The 18,005-nt window shown below is 42.8% G+C and overlaps 1 protein-coding gene across 4 annotated transcripts in view; it reads left to right on the top strand.

Moving 5' to 3' along the window:
• OS9 (OS9 endoplasmic reticulum lectin) overlaps positions 1-18,005 on the top strand; it is an 89,779-nt gene that overhangs the window by 56,769 nt on the left and 15,005 nt on the right. For 2 of the 4 annotated variants that reach the window (XM_073576795.1, XM_073576794.1), the window contains exons 10-13: positions 5,955-6,043; positions 9,289-9,507; positions 12,844-13,045; positions 14,391-14,552. In XM_073576795.1, coding sequence (XP_073432896.1) covers positions 5,955-6,043; positions 9,289-9,507; positions 12,844-13,045; positions 14,391-14,552 — 672 coding nt within the window. The remainder of the gene's footprint in view (positions 1-5,954; positions 6,044-9,288; positions 9,508-12,843; positions 13,046-14,390; positions 14,553-18,005) is intronic. The other 2 variants (XM_073576798.1, XM_073576796.1) reach the window with 1 other exon arrangement.

Raw genomic sequence — 18,005 nt, 5'->3', positions numbered from 1 at the left:
CATCAAGGAACACAGCCAGTACATTTCAGCAGAATTTTTCATGTGCACTAAAAGAAATTGAGAAATTTGACCGTTCATCAAAAATAACAGTGCAACAAGCGATTCCTCTGTATCCTGACATTGTCAGAGATGTTGCCCGAGTGGTTACTGCTTTGCCACCAACACAAGTTAGTGTAGAGAGGTTGTTCTCTGCTCTCAAAATAATTAGATCAGATTTGAGGGCATCCATGAAGGAGGATCTGACAGAGGCAATACTTTTTCTGAGGACAAATTTACAGATTTCTTCTTCTTAACTGCATAAAAGTGTTTATTGCATATTTACTTACAGTTTAGAAAAGTTTATAAAAGTTATTTGCTATATTCTAATTGTATTCTAATAAATGTAGTTTTTGCTCTAAGTGGTCTGATTACTTATATGATGGTGAGAAACTGAATAAGCACGATGTTTAATATTTTACAACAGTAAATTTGTTGTTATGAATTGGCCATTTATGAAGGAGTCGGAGCCGGAGCCTGATAAAATCCAGGAGTCGGAGTCGCAACTGTGGCTTACCGACTCCACAGCCCTGTATATGGGACCAAGTGGTGGATAAGTTGTCACTCTCTCAGGAAAAGGCCCAGCGATTTTCCAACTGGCATAGGACCATTGGTCCCCGGTTTAAAGTGGGTGATATGGTTTGGTTGTTGTCTAAGGCCTCTTTCACACATCAGTTTTTTGCCGTCAGGCGCAATCCGGCTTTTTTTTGTAAAGCTGGATCCGGCGAAATGCAATGCCGGATCCAGTTTTTCCTCATTGACTTGCATTAGTGCCGGATCGCGCCGGATGGCATTGCGTTTCATCCATTTTTTGCCGGATCCGGCTACTTGTCTCATTCCGGCATCTGGAAAAAACGGCTACTGTAACGTTTTTTGTCTCCGGCAAAAAAGCCGGAAGCGCCGGATCCGACGCTTCCGGCGTTTTGCCACAATGAAAGTCTATGGGCGCCGGAATGCACCGGATCCAGAAAAAGACGGATCCAGCCACCGGATCCGTTTTTTTAAGTCTGCGCATGCTCAGATCCAATTGGCCAGCCCCCAGGAAACAAATATAACCTGCTAGACGGATCCGGCAGAAAAACGGATCCGTTTCTACAGTTCTCCAAAATTTATGCCGGATCCGTTTTTTCTAAAAATAGCCGGATCCTGCCTGATGGCAAAAAACTGATGTGTGAAAGTAGCCTTAGACTATTCCTATGAAGGTTGCATCTCCAAAATTTAAGCCAAGATTTATTGGACCTTATAAGATTTTGGAGATTCTTAATCCTGTTTCTTTTCGATTGGCTCTTCCAGTTACGTTCAAGATCCATAACGTATTTCACAAATCTCTGTTGGAGAGGTTTGTTGAGCCAGTGGTGCCTATGGCAGCACCTCCTGACCCTGTGTTGGTTGAAGGCAATCTGGAATATGAGGTAGAGAAAATATTGGATTCTCGCTTGGTGAGACGGAGACTCCAGTATTTGGTCAAATGGAAGGGTTATGGCCAGGAGGATAATTCTTGGGTCTCTGCCTCTGATATTCATGCCAATAGATTGGTTCATGCTTTTCACCGGGCCCATCCTGATCAGCCTGGTGGCATGGATGAGGGTTCGGTGACCCCTCCTGAAGGGGGGGATACTGTTGTGAGTTCATGTTCTGGTCCACCAGTTGTGAGTTCTCCTGCCAGGCTCCCTCTGGTGGTAACAGGAGGTAGTGAGGCTGATTTAATCAGTAGAGATCTGCCACCTGATAATGAGGATGACTATTGGACCTCAGGAATCTCAGACTGGATTTAAGACAGCCGACTCCCTATTCTGGTGCTGGTGATTCCTTCTGGCTTGTCAGGTCTTGGTTTTCAGCTCTGTTCCAGTCATCTAAAGCTAAGATTTTCTGCTAATGTTCACACTTGATTTTGTTGGTCTATTCCGTTTTTTGTGTGGTCAGCCAGCCCCGGCTGGGGCTGTGCTGTATTTCCACTCTTATTTACCTGTATTTGACAATTTGCTTTTTGTCCCTTATTAGATTGGCCTCTTTTTGCTCTGTCTCAGAATATTTCAGAGTGCTGATATAGTGGGAGAAGTCTAGTGACTTCAGGGTTAATTTTGCTATCAGAAGTGTTGGACATTATTTTTGTAGGGTTTTTTGCAGATTGCAGACAATGTCTTTCCTTTCCTATTCTTTCTAGTTAGTTTGGGCCCCAACGTTTGCTCAGCCTATTTTCCTGCCTGTGTTTGTGCTTTCATCTTGTTTCATCGTCAATACATGTGTGGGGGCTGTCTTTCCTTTGGGGTCTGCTCTGGGGCAGTTAGTTTTCCCCTTTTTTCTTGCTTCAGGCTTAAGTAGTTCTCCGGCTGTGTCGAAGCGTCTAGGATCATCATAGGTACGCTCCACGGCTGCTGCTAGTTGTGTGGTTAGGATCAGGGATCTGCAATCTGCATAGTTACCAACCTCTCTGGTTTTCTGTGACTTAGCTTGTTTTGTTTTATTCTCCTCGGTGACCCATTCATAACAGTCCGCCTCCCCCCGGCTATTTGGATGATGTCGATCATCCTCCTTGTGCCATCCAGGGTCTGTCTAGACTTAACAAATCCCACTTGATCTTTATGCACTAAGGCCGGGATTATTTCTGAGATCCCATTAGCTAGGATTTTGGAGTAAATTTTAAGATCTGTGTTCAATAATGAAATCGGCCTAAAATTGACGGTTCAATCAGGGATTTTTCCTGGCTTGGGGATGGGTATAATTCTTGCCTAAATCTTTCCTTTCGGAATTTTCCCAGTTTTGCGTAAAATTTTGGAAATTTGCCGTCATGTGAGGGATTAGTATGTCTTGAAACATTTTGAAGTATTCGCTTGTTAGCCTGTCAGGGAAGAGTAATAATGTGTGAAGGTATTGGTGATTTCCTTAGGGTTATATATTATATTTTTTGGGTCGTCCTGTATGTGTGATAACCTATGTTTAGTCATTTTAGCTCTGATTTTGTTGACTAATATTTTATTTGCGTTGTTTCCCTGCCAGTAATATTTGGTTTTGTTTTTCCGTAGATTATGCTTGTATTTGTGTTGGAGTAGTTGGTATAATTCATACCTTAGTTTCTGTAATTTTTGGAGGATTGTGTTTGTGGGGCTGTGTTTTCGCATCTCTGCTAGTGCGGTTATGTTTTGATTAATTTCCTCTATTTGGATTAGTCTCGCTTTATTATTTTGGGACGCTATTTGGAGCAGTTAACTTGGATGTAGGCCTTGTGAGTGCGCCATACTGTTGGTGAGGATACATCAGGTGAGTTATTAATTGTGAAATATTCTGATAATGCTTCCTGTAATTGGGACCTAATTTTATGGGATGTGATTAAATAATTATTTACCCTCCTTGGGGAATGTGTCGGATAGTTATATACCTCTTTAATTTGACAGGAGACAGGGGCGTGGTCCGACAAGGTGATGTTCCCTATCGTGACCTTTTGGATGTCCTGCAATAACCATTTATCTGTGACCATTAGATCGATTCTGGAGTAACCTTTGTGTGAGTGTGAATAGAAGGTGTAATCCTGCTTGAAGGCATACAGAACCCGCCAGACATTTTAGAGTTCTTCCGCTAGGAGGGTCAGAGAGTGATCGGATATTTTCTTTCTTTTGAGGGTGTACCGATTTGTCAATGTTAAGACAAGGGGTGATGTTAAAGTCCCCGCAGACTAACAGGGCACCTATTTAACCTTTGCTACTACCGCCAGAGTGTTTTTAAGAAATAGAATCTGTTTGGAGTTAGGGGGATAGCTAGACAGTTGTGTAGGTCTTGTTATTAATGGTGCAGATTAGGATGACGTATCTGCCCTCATCGTCCACTACGTGTGATTAGCTGGGAGACAACTGTGTTCTTAATGGCAAGTGCTAATATATATATGCATGGGAATGAAATTTCTATTTTGCAGTCTGTGGGCGTCGGTGCTATTTAGGTGGGTTTCCTGTTCTCTTGTTCATGTCCACTCCCTCATCAGGGTGGGTGGCTTCTTCTTTAGGGGGAGCTGGTATCCTCGTCCACAGTCGCCAGCGACCACTTATGCAGCACAGTCATGGCCTCTCGGGGAATTCAGGACCTTTTGTGGCTTCATTCTTGGTGACGATCAGCTTCACCGGGTAACCCCACTTGTGCGTGATCCCGTTGTCCCTAAGGATTTGGGTGGCTGTGGAGAACTCCCGCCTTCTGTTCAGGGTGACGGCGGAGAGGTTGTGAACACCAGGATGCTCTTGAACCTCTCTGGGAGCTCCAGTCCACCCACTGCTGCTTTACTGATGGCTTCTTTGAAGTGGTAAAAGTGATGTCAGGCAATTACATCCCTGGGTGCAGAGGTGGGGGAACTTTTGGGGGTTGGAGATCCTGTGTGCTCTGTCTATTATAAGGTCTCGCTGTTCCGCCTCGGGGACTAGTGCGGTAAAAAAATCAGGAACTCCTTCAATGCATCCGCAGTAACGCTTTCTGGTATCCCCCTGAAGTGGAGATTGTTACATCTGGAGCGGTCTTCCAAGTCGTCCAGCTTCAGTTTTAGGGCGGTGATCTCCTCATCTGCCTCATTGTAAGCGTCCACTAAGTGGTTGTGGGCTGTGGTGAATTCCTCCAGCTTCTCCTCAATATGGGCTGTTCTGTTCCCTATGTGAACAATGTCTTTCTGTAGTGCAGTGAAGGCTGAGGTGATATCACTGTGTATAGCCTGCTTTAGATAACCTAGCAGGGACCTCAGTGTGGCCTCTGTGATGGGAGTGGAGCTGTGCCCTGTGTCAGGTGCATATACTTGTGGTTTGGTGCCTGATGATTTCTCCGGGCTCCTGCATGATGATCTGCTCGTCTCCCCCTGTGCCTGCTCTATACCTCTGATGCTTCTCACTGGTGAGGTCTGACCCAGTGTCAGATCAGACTCTCCAGAGCGCTCCACACCGCCAGGGGGTGAATGGGGAGTACTGCGGCGGTCATCTTGGTTTTTCCCAGGCGCTGCGACAGCTCAGCTCCTCATCCAGACACTCCTTCGGGGCACCCCTTTTTTAAGGGTTATTCACACTATATCGATCACAGCTCAGGAGCTTGAACTCCTAAATGAAAGAAAAAAACAAATTTCAATCAAGAAAACCCACAGGTCGAAAGCTTTTCCTACCTGGTTTCCCATGGATGGGTTCTGTAGTGTTTGATGGCTCCTGCTCAGTAGATACCTTCTATTCTTCTGTAAGGGGTGTCTCATTTCTGTGCCGTGATTGCGCCTCCTGTCAGAGGAGGAACAAGGATGCCTTTTTTGCCTGCGCCGCTCTGCTGCTTGATAGATGAAGCAGAACAAGTGTAGAATTACTCGCCACTCAACCACCGATGGTTCTTATTTAAAATCGTGAATAATTTTGTCTGTGTTTGTTATAATGGACGTCTCCTATCTTTGGCTAGAACTGGGCACTTTTCTTGAAACTGTCTTTGCTCCCAAAGGCAGCGAATCAGAGCTCAGTTTTTATTTTTCATGCAGCTCAGGGCAAATAAAATCTGCGTTTTGATTGGTTGCTTTGGGCATCAAAGTCAGGTTTTAGCACTAGGAAGACACATGGGGGGGTATGCGTGAAACACAAAGACAACTGGAGGATGGAAGACTAGAAACACTTGCAAAGGTTGGTGGGGACAGCCAAGAATTACATTTATTGGTATATTTTTAGAAACTATCCATGTATCCTCCTGTCAGCTCTGCCCAGGAGGCCACAGGCTGATGGTGGAGCAGGGGGTTGTGGGAAATGTAGTTTAGTGGTCATACGGCCAGCACTGAAGGATCAGCAATTCCACTCTTGGTAGACAGACATGTAAGAAATTATCCAGTGGGTACCATATTTATCTTGTCTTAAGTCCTTATTGCTGGGCTTCATGGTATAGACCAGTGTGTGATCTGCCATAATTAACTCATCAGTTTTGTGCCATAGGTTCATCCAAAATGCCGCGTTTTAGAATAATCAAGAACCCAGAAGACCTCGTAAAGTTTATAGCAGATTTAAAGAAAACGCATAAAAAGGTATTGGATGCCATACTTGGTACAGCTTTAACAGATTGGTTGTATCAGCCATTGTGATTAGAGATAAGCAAATTTGTTCGTTTTTCGTCCCTGAATCTGATTTTGCCATATTCGAATACGATTCCTGCCAAATATATCTTATGATAGAGAGAGATATATGTGTGTGTGTGTGTGTGTGTGTGTGTGTGTGTGTGTGTGTGTGTATATATATATATATATATATATATATATATATATATATATATATATATATATATATATATATGCGTGTGTATGTCAGTGTCCATCTGCAGCAATGAGACTCATGGGTCTTTCCACCTGGTAATCAAGCTCCTGCACGGACTGGATTAGGAGTAAATCCTTCAATAGGAGAACAAAAAGGAAATCCAGCAAGAACTCAGCAAACCAGGATTGGAGTAAAGTGATGCTTTTCTTTATTCAATAAGGTTAAAAAACGACCCACAAGGATCAGGAACCAGAGTATATGGCAGAAATAAACGCAAATGGGACTACGCGTTTCGGCGACCTAACCGCCTTCTTCACGGTCCAAACCCAATCTGCTCCTTGTATGTGGAGCCATTCAAAAGGCAATCCTGAATAAAATTAGTACAAATGATTACAAACACATGTGCAGAAAAAGGGTTTAACCAATGCGCTACTGAGGAATGACTAACAGCCTTGCTACAAAATAGACAACTCAGTTTTCTCCTGAAGAAGTAAATTTCTATCAATATTATTAACAATTCCTCTAGCTCTGCCAAGTGACCTCTTAGAATATCCTCTTTTTAATAGGTTAGTGCAGGTTTTATTAGCTTCCATCTCAAAGTCCATATCCAAGGTGCTGTTTCTTTTAATCTAGTAAGTTCCTCTACTGGAATATTTTTTATAACATGTTTGGGATGGTTAGAAGTTGCCATAAGAATGCTGTTGCATGCCGTGGGTTTCCTATAAGGGGCCACAGTGACTTTACTTCCACTGCTGTCTCCAAATAACAATAAATCCAGAAAATTGATGGAACACGTCACTAGAACTAGTAAAGAATAAATTGAAATCATTGTTATTCAGATAGACAACAAACTCATCCAAAGATAAGGTGTCACCCCTCCAGATAAACATCAAGTCATCAATATAGCGGCCCAGCCATATAATGTTGTCCTTAAAGGGATTATCCTCAATATAAATGTATTTTTCCTCCCAAACGGACATAACAATGTTGGCTAGGGACGGAGAAAATTTCGCACCCATACTCACCCATCCTATTATATATTGTTGTGTCATTATTTAGGACGTTTATTTGTATGTTTTATTATATAAGAAAAAGTTGTCTATTTTGTAGCAAGGCTGTTAGTCATTCCTCAGTAGCGCATTGGTTAAACCCTTTTTCTGCACATGTGTTTGTAATCATTTGTACTAATTTTATTCAGGATTGCCTTTTGAATGGCTCCACATACAAGGAGCAGATCGGGTTTGGACCGTGAAGAAGGTGGTTAGGACGCCGAAACGCGTAGTCCCATTTGCGTTTATTTCTGCCATATACTCTGGTTCCTGATCCTTGTGGGTCGTTTTTTAACCTTATTGAAGAAATAAAGAAAAGCATCACTTTACTCCAATCCTGGTTTGCTGAGTTCTTGCTGGATTTCCTTTTTGTGTGTGTATGTGTGTGTGTATATATGTATGTGTGTGTATATATGTATGTGTGTGTAAAATATATATATATATATATATATATATATATATATATATATATATATATATTATTTAGATGTTTTCATTCCTGTCATGTCACTTTGCATCAATTCCTGGAAGGATTAATAAATGACCTGAAAGCAATATTGAACACATGAGGGATGCAGTTTTTAAAACTGCACCACTTTTGAGGGATTACAATATATGTGAACCCCCAAGTCATTTCAAAAGTGAATTGGTCCCTAAAAAGAAGATTTGTAACGTTCCTTGAAATAAATTACAAATTATTGCTACATTTTTAAACTCTTTAAAATGTTAACAAAATAACACATTGTTTTAAAAATGTTGCTGCTGTAAAGCAGACTTGAGGGAAATGTCATTTATTCATATTTTTCTTTGGTATGACTATCTGGATTGAACGGATAATCATTCAAAGTTTGAAAATTGCTAATATTTTGACATTTTTGTCAATTTTCTGATATTTTTACAAATACAATCACATATCAACCTTACTTTACTGTTATCATAAAGTATAATGTGTCACGAAAAGACAGTCTCCAAATCACTGGGATATGCTGAGGTGTTTTTGCTGCATAAAATTACAATGGTCAGACTTCAACAATTTGACCTGATGATTGAGGGTTGTTAAGTTCACAGCCTGCACATTATTTTTTTTGGCTATTGGGTTGTAGACCTACAAATCACTTCCTAGAATTCCCTTCCTAGATTTAGATTACACAGGGCATACCGTAAGTCTTATTGTAGAGGATCCCGCACAAAGTGGCCAAGTGCATCTAGCAGACATGCGTCCTCCGCGGTGATGCAAAAGGCCGTGTGTGCTTGATGAGCCTTATTTGCCAGTGTAAACCTTTGTGGTATTTTATCACACAATGGAAAAAAACATTGCATTTTACAGTGCCAACACTGGCAGCAAAAGTCTGGTAGGGGTGAGCATGATGAGACTGGTAATATACTAGATAAAGACACCGTGCAGAGCTCGTGGGTCACGTGTGCCCAGGCTTCACTTTAGCAAATATGTATTGTACTAATTGTTGCCAAGGTTACCAGCCACGTCTGAATTCTGTCAGAAGTGGCCAGTTATTAAGGCAAGTATCTCTTGCATTCAATCTGGTCACTAGGCAGCATGCTAGCGCGCCGCTCCGGAGCTCTGTGTTCCTCCCATGCTGCAGAAAGGGCTTACTTAGGGTCAGCAGCTCGGCCATGCATTATGGAAAAAAATAACCAGTCTTCGGCATGCACCGGCATGAGAAGTGGGGAGCAGTGTGCTCCTGAAGATCAGATCTGAGACAATCCCTTGGGAATCTGTTGGTAAGAGGTTCCCTAGGTAAGCAGCGGTACCGAAGGCTAGGTAGGGCGGTGTAAGGAGATGATGGGGAGTGAGAGAGGATTGAGTGAGATCCTACACTATAGTTCTTGATTTAGACATTCCATTTTTTTCCTTCTGCTTTTAATGGTCTCGCGTTGATCTCACAGTATTCAGTGGTAATCATTATGGGAATTTTATAACGGTTGTATGAGCCGATTTCTTATTTTTACAGGATGATAAAGGTGACGCTGAGGGTAAAGAATTACACAGCGAAGAAGACTCCAACCCTGTGTCTGAGACGCGGGACCCTGAGGATGAAGATGAGCGGGCCCTTATGCAAGAGTTTGAGAAAGAGTTGGAAAATATTCTTCTTCCCAAGTCTGAGGCCTCCCAGATAAAGGAAAATGTGAAAGTGGAAATGGAAAAAGAATTTGATAACATTATTGATGAGGTGAGCCCCATGCTGTGCTTCTTCTAACTAGATACTTCTTGGGGTACGTGCACACAACGTCTTTTTCAGGCTGACTCCATCCAAAAAAGTGTCCAAAAACAGTTAAATCCTATATATCCCTAAAAATTATATTTATTGATTAAAAAACCATATGCAATGGTTCACACCAAAAAAAAGTGCACAAACAAAATCAACTGTGTTCCAAAATTACCAATTAAAAATTGGTCACATCACACCAGAATCAGGACACAAGTCTTTGTTACATCAGGCCTCCTGATGAGCCCTAATGGGTGAAACGCGTCGAGGCGTATAATTCACTATGGCTGGTGGCAGTTAACCAGATGAGTACCATCATTTTTGTGGCAGCAGTATGCAGCATTCCTCATCATATCTGTTATATGTGGCTGTTTCTCTTTCCTGATTATCAGTTGTGGGGTTACACACCGTGTCAGGATATGTTGGTATCTGTGCCACTACAATGCAGAGTATAGACTGGATTATAGTCTGCAGTAAACCTACTAATTATATCTATATGTGCAAACCACATTTTTTTTTTCTCTGCCATGAATGTGTTGTATTTCGGGTCCTTCATTGACCTGATTGTAGTTACAAGTTGGTTTAGCACTGGTACTCATCTGTGTCATTAACAATTGGCATTAAAAAGCAGTATCTATTGCAGCATTTTTTTTTATTTTTTTTTTTTTTAACAGTCTGCATGCTTAGAAACCACTTCCATTTTATAAACGTGACTAATGATGGGGTTATAACTTCTTTTGGGCAATATCATGCAGCATTTTTTGTCACATTTGAAACGTGGCATTGTTGGTCTTTTTGTTGGTATTGGAAAGAGTGTGAACATACACTGCATGCTTAGAAAACACTGATTTAACCAACATTAGGTTTTTCCTACAGTGACCACATCTGAGTTGGCTCTAATAGTTTTCTGAGCAACATTTTTTCATCTATGCCAACTATTAGTTGGCAGTGTAAGCAGTATCTAATTTCTGTAGCAACTTTTGAAATTTAGTCTGCATTTTAAGAGACTACAGTCTATCTTGGCAAACCAAGGGACCAAACCCCTGGAGTATTGTTATCCTTTGACCACGTTGTGAAATTGTCAATCGTCACCAATTGCCTATTGTGTTCTTTTTTGTTTTTAATTGGGGTCTAGGGTCCTCTTAGATATAGGATCGTCTATTGATAGGGGTTTCTTGAGGACATCGGGTAGGAGGGTTCCCCAAGTGGCTGCAGGGAATATAGGGCTCTCAGGGTCAGCCATCGTGGAGTGGGGGCGCCACAACGTTACCCCCCCTAGGGTGCCAACCTCTGCCGCCAGGAAGCCGACAGCCTAGTTGACGTAAGAGGGACTTCTAGCTTACCCATTTTAAATTGGTAATTTTGGAACACGGTTGTTTTTGTTTGTGCACGTTTTTTTTGGTGTGAACCATTGCATATGGTTTTTTTAATCAATAAAGATAATTTTTAGGGATATATATGATTTAACAGTTGGATACCCTTTTTGAATTAATTTTTGATGTGTCCGAAAACAGCCACAAAAAATGTACATAATGTGCAGCACTGTCCAAACCATACTGCCGTGCACATTTTCAGTCTGGTTACTCCTTGTAACCGTGGAGTAGTTTGTTCATTCTTCGGTTGCATTGAACTAAGAATCCGCCCTCTAGGTACAGTTTAAAGAATGAAGAGAATGCGGTGGGGCTGCATCTTCACTGTTTTATTTTATATTTTTGCCAGCATGGCCTAGCAAGTGAACATGGCCAGATGCTGATCCCTACAGTCTCTTGGTCAAGTAGGCCACTTTGTCAGAAAAATGATTGCATCTCACACGATGCTACAACCAGCAGTGCGGTTGGGTCATGATGAGCTCAGATCATGTGTTGTCCTACTCCTCCAGACTTGCTCAGAGCTCCAGCATCAAAAGTTGTTGCAAAGTTGATCAACAATGGTGCAGAGTTGGTGTTCACCCTGGTCCATCGGCCACATTGGTAAGCTGTTGCCACTTGATGAAAGCCGCCTCCAACATCCATGGCTCTTCTTTGGTTTGCCAGCCTGGCATGACGTCACGTGAGTGCCATGCCAGCTAATCAAGAGCGGAGCTGGAGATTTTGTCGGGCAAGAGGCCATTCTAGGGGCTTCCCGTCTGACCGCCACTGATTACTGATTTGGCCGGTGTTACTTAGTTGTGTGAATCTATTTGAGCCAGCTCTGTCAACTTTTTGTAGCAGACATTTTACTTAGTAAGATCTGATATTGACCCCACTGAAGAAACTTTTTAACGGCAACTTGTATTAATGGGAACATGCGACTTGTGTAGTTTCCTGCTTATAATCTCATTCCTCATTGTGTTTCCCCTCCAGCTCTCATCCCTTTATACAGTGTTGAGCTTTCTTTTTTCACTTCACTTTTCAATAGTTTTGTCCCGTACATTTTCCACGTATGTGCAGACGATGCTAGAAATGTCTGAAGGATGAGGGTCCCACCCCTACGCTGAATGGGGTACTGCCGACCATCACATGTAGGCGAAAAATGAGTGGAACGTTAGTGCTTGTGTGAATGTGTCTGTAGCTCCCACGTTACCGAATAGCAAGTGTCTCCTCAATAAGACGCCCGTGGACCCCCATTTTAAAAATATTTGAGATGTCATAAATGTCTGAAATAGGAATATTCTTTCCCCAAATACATAATCACTGGTGTCTCCAAAACAGAGTTGCAGAATTTGTCTGAGGCGTTTTCTCAAAGTACGGGCAGGCATACTTTTAAAGTTTTGTAGTGCCACATATACACTAGGTGGCGCTGTTTCTCACCACTTTGGAGCAGGAGTCAGTCATGTGACAAAACTGGCGAGAAAATGACCTTGTCGCCCAAATCTGAATCTGCTTCAGAATCCACATAAAAATGCTTCAAATGGGTTTTTGAATACTTTTAATTAGAAAATTGACATTGTTCATACATTATATAGAACCTGTCACGTAAAAAAAACACTATTAATCCACCCTCACTTAGTCCGCCGCTGCCGGGAGAAAATGAACTTTATTCCTCCCAGTAGCAATCAGGCTTCAGTCACGGTGCTGGCGCCGATTCACTCACCGCTTTGTGTATAGAGAACGGCAGCTGTAACCGCACCCCCGACACGGACTGACAGCTGGATCAGCATTAGAGCTGGCTGTCAGTCAGGACCAGGGGCGCCGGCGTTTTTCTCTCGGAGTGTGTGTGTGTGAAGATTTGCCGATCGGTATTTGGGATGGCTGCCGCAGTATAGAGCAGGAATACGTCCAGGGTCTTATGTTATACTGATACTTGTGAATGATGTTGTAGGCTCAGGAAGAATTGGAGACGGAAGGTCTGAAGGGAGAATTCGATAGGAAGCAAGCCTCTAAATCATTGGCCACAACATTAAATAAGCTGATTGATAAACTGGACAGTACTGCCATGGAGACGGAAGAAGAGACCCTGGCCGGTGAGAGCGATGAGGTCCCAACTAATGACCACAGCGATCCTGCCGCCAAAGCTCCAACAGGTATGTGGTGTACACATGAATGTACAGGATGTGTGTAGTCATGAGCGAGTATACTCTATGCTCGGGTGGTCTCAGAGTATTTTGGCGTGCTCGGAGATTTAGTTTTCGTCACCTCAGCTGCATGATTTGCGGCTGCTAGACAGCTTGAATACATGTGGAATGCCTGTTTGTTAGGGAATTCCCACATGTATTCAGCCTGTCTACAAGTCACAAATCATGCAGATGAGACAACGAAAACTAAATCTCCGAGCACGCCAAAATACTCTGAGACCACCCGAGCATGCTCTGGAAAACCCGAGCAACGATGCTACTCACCCATCACTAGATGTGGACGGCCAGATCTGCTTAACATGCTATAAAATCTGAAACAGTATTTGCTCTGTCAGCACTCTCTGGGCTTCACCAGACTGTAGAGACGCACTCCATTGATAGGGGGATATACAATCTTCTTAGTTTTTTTTCTTTTTAATTGACCAGTTGTGAATCATACATTTCCAGGAATGTGAACAGGAACAGCAGAACAGCGAGTACTGACACATGCTGCAGATCTAATATTTATTTACAATAGTATGATGGAAAAGTTGTGCCGTCCCATATAAATTTAGGCTAAATTCTTAAGATGGTTTTTCGGTAAAGTGTAACGGGTTTCATTTTTATATAATCTGCAGAAAAATGTTGAGTAGCTGTAATTTGTATTTCTCTTCTACCACTTCCTGAGCTGCAGTCTATATTTTATCTCCAATTCTGCGATCTCGGTGTCCGCTCACTCTCCTCTCCCCCGGTTACTGGCTGAAGGGGCCCCACTTCTTTTGACAAGTGTAGATTTGATAAAACCATTGGGATATCTGCTCTGAGGGTTTTCCCATACAGTCCTGTTCACAAGTAGTGGAAGTATTTATTCTTTGATCCTGGATTAGTTTTTGAGGACACCCAATGAATTTCTGAATAATGAGCACCGGTCACTCATTCTGTAGCGTGTTTTTATATTCTGATCTGGTAAATGGGTGATTACCATTCTGGTTTTTGGGGTTCTTGTATTATGACACTGCTGTATGTTAGTGAGCAGTGGTGTAAATGAGATTATTGGCTGTAGATGACTTGTTCTGCGTTGTACAGGGAATTCATGAGTTTGACTTGGTACCTAGAATGTTGGACCCTTTCAGGTCTTCCTTTCCTGCTGCTTCTGCTTGCTGGCTGTTTCATTTGTCTTTACGTGTCTTACGTTGTGCAACTTAACGTCACCTTGACTCATCTGAACGGCCATGACCCACTCGATTTAGCTGTTATTTATACTAATCTTACTTTGATGGTGGGTTACATTTTCCTATCGCCTTCTTCACATCAGATGACCGTTCGGATGGCCGTGTAAAAGTCAGGGTCACAAAGATACGACGGGGCAGCACTGAGCATCCCGAGACAAAGGAAATGAGCAGCGAAAATCCACAGCTGAGACACATTGAGAATGTTGTAAAAGACCTGCTTGAAAAGGAAGGCCTGAAGGCAGAAGGTAGGCTCCTCGTGCTGATGCGTGCTGAGCTGGCTTTTTGGCATTTAGTTGAATATCCTGGTGCAGTGGCTTTTTATGCTTCCAGGTAGCCTTTGGTGTGAATGTTTTGTATAGTGAGATGACTTCTTGTTTTGGCTATCACCTTGCTCTTTGTAATCTTTTCCTGTGGATGTAATCTCCTTCTCAGTTACTGATTGTTGTAAACTAAACTTTTCCCTCACCTTTGGGTACTGTTAAAATAAAGGCCCCATTACACATAACGATGTCCCAGCGATCCCCCCCAACGATCCGACATGGATGGGATCGCTGGGACATTGTTAGGCTGATTGCTGGTGAGCTGTCACATAGACAGCCCCTCCAGCGATCAGGACCAGCGAGCAAGCTGGTATCTAAGGTAAACAGTGGGTTTCTAAGAGCCGCGTGGAAACCAGTGTGCATGCTGGTCTCATTATGTGAGATGGGGCCTTTACACAGATCATCTTAAGTGTAGTGGAAGTCTGCAGGAACTAGTATTATCATGCAGATTAATGAACTTAAAGAGGTTGTCCATCAATGTCTGATCAGTCAGGGTCTAACACGCGATCAGCTATTCTCTGTCAGCGGTGGCGATCTCTGGCCAGAAATGCTCACTTGTGGAGGTGGCTGTCTTCTGGTAGAGGCCACCACAGGCTACTCAACATCCGCCTCCTATTCAAAACAGTAGGAGGCAGATGTACAGTACCGTGCCGTGGCCACTACAAAAAGACAGCCAGCTTCACAAGTGAGCATTTGTGGCCAGGTGCAGCCACCGATATCAATAACGGCTGACCGTGGGGGTGTCGGACCCCGACCGATCAGACATTGATGACCTATCCTAAGGTACAGATTTTAAGGAACAGATTACAGATCAAAAATAAATTCCACAATTGGATGTATGGTGAAAAAAAACCTGCGCTGAGATAATCTTATGAATGTGCCCCTGCTGTGTACTTTGTAAGGCTAGTTTCACACTAGCGTTCTCGGTTGCAGGGTCGCCGCTTAGCTCTGCCCCGGCCATGCCCCCTCCGGTCAGCTCCTCCTAGGGTCGCATGCTGAGGTAGCTGAGACGCTGGAAAACATGATCAGGGCCAGATTTTCCAGCCCACGATCTCACACACACACACACACACACACACACACACACACACACACACACACACACGTGTGCCCGCTGTAACAATGATTTCTTTCTCTTCTGACATGATATATTCATGTCAGAGGAGAGAAAAATGATGCCCCCTAATACCACCACCATCCCCAAGCCCTCCTGATCCAACCCTCCATGTCATCGACTTGGGGGGCGGGAGGAATGGCGGGCGCATGTGTAGGGTGCCCACCGAGATCTGAAAGTTTTCCTATTGATTCCTTTTGATCACTGTGATGGACCCTAATATATACTGCTCAAAAAAATAAAGGGAACACAATCGGCCTGTTTCAAATGGAATATTGTTCCCTTTTATTTTTTTTGAGCAGTATATATATAATATATAGTTAGAATTGGATTTAAAACATATAAATATGATTGCTAGTGTTGAGCGCAAGTGCTCGCTACTCGATTTTGCATCAGGTGCTCGGACTATCGTGGATCCGCTCGTGTTTTTTTTTTTTTTTTTGTTTTGTTTTTGGGTGTCTAACAGCCACAAAATATACGGGGGGTTGACTTCAAGCATGTCATTCGAGCACCCATGATATTCGGTGCAAACCGGAGTAGCAAACACTTGAGCTAAACACTAATGACGACCTATTCAATATGACGATCTAATGTTATCAAATTTTGTGTCGTACCTGTGTTTTCAAAATGCTCACTATACCCCTGGATAAAAACTTTGAGGGGTGTGGTTTCCAAAATGGGGTCACTTTTGGGGGATTTCCACTGTTTAGGCACATCAGGGGCTCTCCAAACGTGACATGGCATCCGCTAATTATACCAGCAAATTTTATGGTCAAATGGTGCTCCTTCCCTTCTGAACCCTGCCGTGAGACCAAGCAGTAGATTCCCCCCACAAATAAGGTAGTTTTGAGCACCTTGATGATGGGTGAAGTTTATAGAATGGTGTCACATTTGGCTAGTTTTTGTCATATAGACCCCTGAAAGTCCCTTCAAATGTGAGGTGGTGCAGAAAAAAAATGATTTTGTAAATTTTGTTGGAAAAATGAGAAATCACTGATCAACCCTTCTAACTTTCTAACAAACATAATTGTTTTAAAAATTCTACTGATGTAAAGTAGACATGTGGGAAATGTTATTTATTGACTTTTTTGTGTGAAATAACTCTTTTAGGGCATAAAAATTGAAAGTTCTGAAATTGCAAAATCATGAAGTACAATGTGTCACAAAAAACATTCTCAGAATTGGTAGGACACGTTGAAACGTTCCAGCATTATAACCACATAAAGTGACGCTGGTCAGAATAGTAAAATTTGGCTTGGCTATTGGGTCAAAATTGCCTCAGTCACTAAAGGGGGCTTTACACATAGCGATATCGCTAGCAATATCGCTAAAGCGTCACAGATTTTGTGACACAGCAGCGATATTGCTAGCGATATCGCTACATGTGATACTTACCTCCGACCGGCTCCCCCTCTGGCTATCGCTGATCGCGCGAGATCGGCCTGGTCCATTTCTCGTCGTCAGCTTCCTGCTGGCGCCGACGAGCGAACCATGGACGTGGGTGGGAGGACGTCTTCATCTCCGCGTCTAAAAAGGTAAGAGCGACCCCCGACCGCTGCTGCATCGCAGGTGAGATCTGCCTGTTTGGCAGCTCACTAGCGACCACTTAGCGATGCACCAGCGATCCTGACCGGGTCATATCGTGGCCGGATCGCTGGTACATCGCTAAATGTAAAGGGGCCTTAAGGGGCTTTGAAATTGCTTTAATTAAACAGTATGAAGATAAGCAAGTTTGCAATGGACTTGCTTTTTCAATCTACTATCATCTAATTATCAAGTAGGTGCTGCTGGAGAAAATAGCGCAAATAGGGTTTTATCCACGACACATGATTTAATCCAATCAAATTGTACTCACCAGATGGAGCTGAGATTTGAGTGCATAGTAATATTTATAGTAAGATGTGGTTTTATTCAACACATTTCAAAGTACTGAGACTTCTTCCTCAGGAAAAAACCTTCCTGAGGAAGAAGTCTCACTACTGTGAAACGCGTTGAATAAAGCCACATCTTGTACAATACATCTGGAACTTCAGTTTATTCAGCAGTGCAGAATAAATCCACATTTTTTCTTCCCAATTTTGATCATCTATATATAGCATACATCTTGTTTCCAAGGAGATCGACCACCAGAGCGTAATTGAGTCTACACAGGATTCTAGGCGAAAAGTTCAACTCCTAAAATTCCAACCATTTTTCTCGAGCCCATTGATTTTTATATAGCGAAAGGGAATAGGCCACACAAAGGGGATCACCTGAGGCAGGAC

Source organism: Dendrobates tinctorius, unplaced genomic scaffold, assembly GCF_039654945.1.
Source record: "Dendrobates tinctorius isolate UK_male_01 unplaced genomic scaffold, ASM3965494v1 ptg000051l, whole genome shotgun sequence".
Classification (NCBI taxonomy): Eukaryota; Metazoa; Chordata; class Amphibia; order Anura; family Dendrobatidae; genus Dendrobates; species Dendrobates tinctorius.
Note: the sequence above shows the minus strand (reverse complement) of the source record. Positions and strands in the feature narration are given on the sequence as shown.